This window comes from Chlamydotis macqueenii, chromosome 12 (assembly GCF_036417535.1).
Source record: "Chlamydotis macqueenii isolate bChlMac1 chromosome 12, bChlMac1.mat, whole genome shotgun sequence".
Lineage (NCBI taxonomy): Eukaryota > Metazoa > Chordata > Aves > Otidiformes > Otididae > Chlamydotis > Chlamydotis macqueenii.
Window position 1 is genome coordinate 20,194,678 of NC_141567.1, and position 5,647 is coordinate 20,200,324.

General features: G+C 42.9%; 1 protein-coding gene across 1 annotated transcript; it reads left to right on the forward strand.

Annotated features, from left to right (window-relative positions):
* The first annotated feature begins 802 nt into the window (after nucleotides 1-802).
* On the forward strand, nucleotides 803-5,096 carry GTF2A2 (general transcription factor IIA subunit 2). The gene is made up of 5 exons (XM_086757635.1): nucleotides 803-886; nucleotides 1,320-1,426; nucleotides 1,957-2,061; nucleotides 2,962-3,088; nucleotides 4,776-5,096. Exons 2-5 carry the CDS (start codon nucleotides 1,355-1,357, stop codon nucleotides 4,799-4,801), a joined length of 330 nt encoding a protein of 109 aa, XP_086613761.1. The 5' UTR covers nucleotides 803-886; nucleotides 1,320-1,354; the 3' UTR covers nucleotides 4,802-5,096.
* Nucleotides 5,097-5,647: the final 551 nt, after the last annotated feature.

A 5,647-nucleotide genomic window follows, 5' to 3' on the forward strand; every position in this document is an offset into this window, starting at 1 on the left:
AGTCATGGAAGACAGATGCTTACTTTCCCTGTGGCTGCTGCAGATCTGCAGTGTTTCTTATTCAGTCACCTGAACAAAGCCTTTTTCTGAGGAAGAAGAGCCCGAGCAGTAGGGCGCTGTACCAGCTGAATGGTAGACAGAAGGGTTCAGACAGTGTCTGTTAGTACCAATAAACGTTTCGTGTGTGTGATTTGGGACATGTGCAGTGTTCAACAAAATGAAGCTGCAGTAATCATGCAAAAACATACGTTGTGAGTCATAATGATACAACTGGCTTGAACTGACTGTTCTTCACAGATATGACTATTCTCCTTTGCCCCTTCAATATAAGACTGTAAATACCAAACTCTTCACCTACCTCTTAAGAATATTATGATCCTTTCTTTTTAAATGAGCTTCTGTTTTCTGTTTGTGTTCCAAGGTGTTGTGGAGTAATGCGATAAACACATTGCTGCCTGTGCCGTTAATACTTCCGGGAAGCTTTTTCTTTAGGAAAACAGTAAATGCTGTAAGCAATAAATACCTTTGAAAAGGCCTGAATGGGTTTGTTTTACTGCTTAGGGGTACGCTGCTGAGCGTCGGGGGGGGTTGTGTTGCACCACCTCCCTCTCGCATTAATTGAAATGTGGTTCCCGAAGCCCTGCGGTCACTAGTCGCGGTGAAATTTAAGTTATTTGGGAGCGAACAGCGGAAGGCGTGAGGCCGTTGGTATGGAGCGGAGCACGACGCGAGAGGAGAACGGGTTCACCCCTCGGCTCCGCGGCTCCCGCGGGCTCTGCGGGAGGGGGCCGGGCCCCGCCGCGCTCGCCGTTCCGCTTCCGGGCCACGGGGCGGCCGAGGAGGGGCCCGCAGCTCTTCCGGCCGCTCGGAGCGGGTGAGGCGGGGGGTGCCCCCAGCGGGAGCCCCAAGGCAGGGCCCAGCCGGGCGGCGATCCCTGCACTGGCTCCTCGGGCCTGGGCCGGGGCGGCGGGTGGGCGGTGAGGGAGCCGCCAGGCCGGTCAGCCCCCGGCGCTGGCCTGGGGTTCCCGAAGCGGCTGCGCCGAGCGGGCTGCGGGCCGGGGAGGAGGAGGAGGAGGAGGCCGACCGGGCGGCGAACAAAGGCGGCCCTGTCCCGGCGCGCCGGTGCCGGCCGGTCGGGCACACGGGCCTGCCGGCCTCCGCCCGCCTGTGCCGCCGCGCCCGCTCGCTTTGTGCTCTGGATTCGCGGGCAGCGTCGGCGGAACGGCTTTTTAAATTCTGTTTGCTCTTGCTGTGCGTCGTACGCTGAGGGCTCTGCGGTGGGTTTGAGAGATTGATTTAATTTATTTCGAATAAAGGAGAGCGAGGAGGTGGGCGGCGGCCGGCCCGGCGAGCCATGGCGTACCAGCTGTACAGGAACACCACGCTGGGGAACAGCCTGCAGGAGAGCCTGGACGAGCTCATTCAGGTGCCTGCGGCGCTCGGGACGGGGCGATTGCGCTGCCGAAAAGAGAGAGGGCGCTTACGGAAACGGCTCTGTGCTCGCTCTGTCAGGGCGCTTACACCCACTGTTTGGAAACCTTACTGACCGAAACCAAAAGCTACTGGTGCTCCATTCACGTGGGAAGGGTTTTTTCGTAACATTCTAGACAAAGGAAAAATGTTTTATGTAAGAAGTGGCCTAATCCCCTGTTGCATGGCCCAGTAAACGAATATCCAGATTAATCTGAATGCTGTGACCGATTTCTTGCTCTTCTGGTTGTTTCCGGTGAATATTTATCGGAAGAAATCTCCGCATAGCACAAAAAAAACCCCCGCGTTTGCCCATCATTTCTTCTCTCAGAGTTAAAACAGGAAAAGGAAGTAAACCCAAGAACATAATACTTGTTCTAGACATCTGCTTCATGTGAACTTTGTTTTCAAGTTTTTAACTTTTACTGCATGTTTGAGTTTACTTTGAAACAGCTCAAAACTTTTTTTTTTTTTTAACTACCTTAGTCACAGCAAATCACGCCTCAGCTGGCCCTTCAGGTGCTACTTCAGTTTGATAAAGCTATAAATTCAGCACTGGCACAACGAGTCAGGAACAGAGTCAATTTCCGGGTAAGATAACATTTTGTAGCTATTTTCTGTAGGTATCATAGAAAAGTTTGGTTTTTGTTTTTTTTTTTCTCAGCCAGTCACCCTAATTAATGTCAAATAGCCAGCAAATTCTTAATTGTCAACTTGATTGTAATTTTGCGGAAAAAAAAATCCAAACCAGTTGTCCTGTTAACTTACATCCTAATGCTTCCTCTACAGTCTGTGCAGAACGCATTAATGAAGTGAGCTCGTAAGATTTTAGATTTTTAAACCGTGTAGATGTGTTAAAAAGAGCATAACTTCTTTTCTCTAACACACTAACTTGCTTTGTGTATGTAACATGGTATAGAAAACTGTTCAGAATGTGTTTAGTGGATACATTTTAAAAATGTTACTTAGAACTTAATTTCAAGAGTATCAGTTTGAAATACATGAAGATGAAGGCTGAAAGATTTACATATCAACATCCTCAGTAGTATATTGAACATGAGGGATGCCTCTTTATGTCACATAGGTCAGTTTTCTGATGTTTTTTTTTTTTTATTTAAATAATTGCTTTATTTAAAAAATCACAGAATTGTAACTGATTTTTCTTACAGTCCATGTTTTAAGAAATATTTTCTGATACTGATCTTTTATAAACATTAGTCAAGTTATAAAACTTCTTAGCGTACCTGTGGTGCTTCCCATTGGATATACTATAGTGTCACTACATGGTCTTGAAAATTTCAGCCACTGGAGGGCATTTAAACTTCAGTCTTCTTCAGAATTGCTTGCTTGCCAAGTTTGTGTGCATTCACATTCACAACTAGCTTTATGGCAAACCTAGTTCTAGGAGGTACGTGCTTCAGTAGATAGTAAACGTATTTTGTGTTACTTTTGGGATGCATCCTATAGAAAATGTCTCTTGTCTTTTTAAAGGGGTCTCTGAATACATACAGGTTCTGTGACAACGTATGGACATTTGTACTGAATGATGTTGAATTTAGGGAGGTCACTGAACTTGTCAAAGTGGATAAAGTGAAAATTGTAGCATGTGACGGAAAAAGTAAGTATGGAATATGATATGTATAAGCTGAGACACAAGACTTGGTCATTTATAGCAAGCTTTGAGTCAATGTCTGATTAAAACTAGATTGATTGAATTATTTGGGCAAAAGCAGGGCTCTGCGCTCCCTTTTACATATGATGAGAAATGAAACAAAAGCAAGCTAAGTGCTTTCCTAACTCATAAGCGCTGAGATAGGAATGTGTCAGAGACTGCTGTACACCTGTTGTTGGGAAGTACCTACTACAAGAGCAATTAGAAAGCCAGAAGTAATCTTAACTGAATGTTTCTGTGGTGGTTTTTCTGTTATTAACCTGTTTGTTAGGACAGCACCATGCTTTACTGAATTCAAGGAGTGCTTCATCAGTCTGAGCGAGCAATTGTCCGAGAAAACTGTCTAGGCTGTTTGCTGGGTTTGATAGTAGGGGACCCAAGCACATGACAAGCTTATGCTGGCATTTGCAAATCATATTCTAAGATTTATATATTGCTCAACAGGCCCACTGTATGTATACGGGAGTTTATCTCCCATGTCTGCTTGACTGGATTACTGTTGTCAGTGTTCCTTGAAATTCTCTACTGGAAAAAGTCATGTAGTGACTTTTGTGGCAAGCTGGTTTGTAACTTTTAAAAACCATCAATGTGGCAGAATATCGCTAAAGATGTGTGAAATGGTGCCACTTGTTTCATCTTCAGGGAGCGATGCTGAAAGAAATAACTGAGAATGGAAAAGGCTTTGTTTAAATATACCCTAGACCTCTGAAACGGGTTGTTCGTGGCTTCCTGATCCTGGCATGATTACGGTGGTCACTTCAAGTTGCAATTCTAAAGAGTTGACACAATTTGTTTGCTCAACTTCTGGTATTAGCCAAGCATATAATCTTACTCTGTTTATTTTTTGTATGCTGATTACAGCTAGTAGAGGAAGCCTTACTTTGCAAGTATTATATCGTTTTCACTCTTGATAAAGTGTGCAGATAAGATTTAAGAACTGTGTGACTTAAAGTTGCTATTAACAGTGCAGCCTTTTTTTCCCCTCAAGAAGTTGACTTGCTGAAGGAAAGTAGTAAACTCTGACTTGTCTCTCTCCGTATCCAAGTTAGGTATTTTTTCCATCGCTCTGTGAACAAGAAAGCAGTAATGGCAGTAAAACCAGAAGTTGCACTGGTATTAATTGGCACTTCTGACAAAAGTTCAGAACAGAGAATTGCTCTCAGTTGTTTTATGCTTATTCTTGCATCTATTTCAAAATGCATAATAAACTATATCCCATACTCCATAGGAGCTTACGCTACTGGATGCGCAAAACCCTCTCTCTTTAGTAGATCGTGTGATTTAGCCAGATGTGCTTGTGGCTAACTGCTCTAAGTGTTTGTGTATCACTACAAGTTAGAGCAGAGCTTCTTATATTTTTAATGCCTTAATAGCAAATAATGCGTGCGCACAACCTTGAGGTTTTGTGCTGGCTCTCTTCGATCTTGCTAACTGAAGAGAAACAGCACAAGCAGTTGATGCATCGCATTGACAGCCGTGGAGGGAACCGAGGAGGTACAGAACATGTTCCTAAATGCCTGGGGAAAGCTTTTGAGCTTGGGGAAGGTATTAGGGAATGGTATTGGTTCTCTTTAATTTGTACTCAGCTGTAACGGGGTATGTATTACTCACACTTTCTTTTTTTCTTTCCTAGACACTGGTTCAAATACTGCAGAATGAATAGAACTGTGGTTTGTCTGCAATATTTTCTGTTAATATGCAGCACTTTCTGGAGAGAAGTATGGAAAGGGACTGTGTTCATTCTTAATTCTTGTGATGCAGACTTGAGTTAATCTACTACAAAGCATCACAGAATGACAGCGGAAGAAATACCTGTAGCATTTCTTCAGTTCACCTTACAGGGCATGAATACGATGTTACTTTTTTTTTTTTTTTTTTTTTTTAAATACAACAGATACTGTTGCCTTTTTTTGTTCAAAATAATTTCTGTAATAAACTTTTATTTAAAAACTTGTGAATGTGTGATCTTTGGAAAACTTTGTTTCAAAACAATCATGAATACTATATATTTTCCCAGTATTGTCTAGGTGTGTTTGCAAAGGTTACGGGGTTCTGAGCACGGAATTGCAAGAGTATTGCAAGAAATGGCTGTTTCAGAAAGATGGAGGAGGACATCAACAACAGCTTAGCAGCTCATGTTGGCCAGTGTATTTGTCTGTTTGTTACTGCACCTTTCTGGCTATAAATTTGTCCATTTGACCCCTCTGCTAATAATACAGTAACCCAAATAGTAAAGTTATTGTACAGCTAATCAAATTGGAATAATGAAATCGAGTCTCATAAGATTGCACTATGTTCTCAACAAATGTTATTGCTGCTTGTTTTAATGTTTTTCTAATTGTTTTTTATATTTACCTGGAATACATTTAATTGGACACCTGGCCATCAGGATTTCAGTGAAAGAGTTGAACTACGAATTCTGAGGTATCAAACGGGTAACTTTGTTCTTTTTAGACTTGCACATTCCACTAAATAACTCCAGTCAGGAAACCCTTAAAATAATTT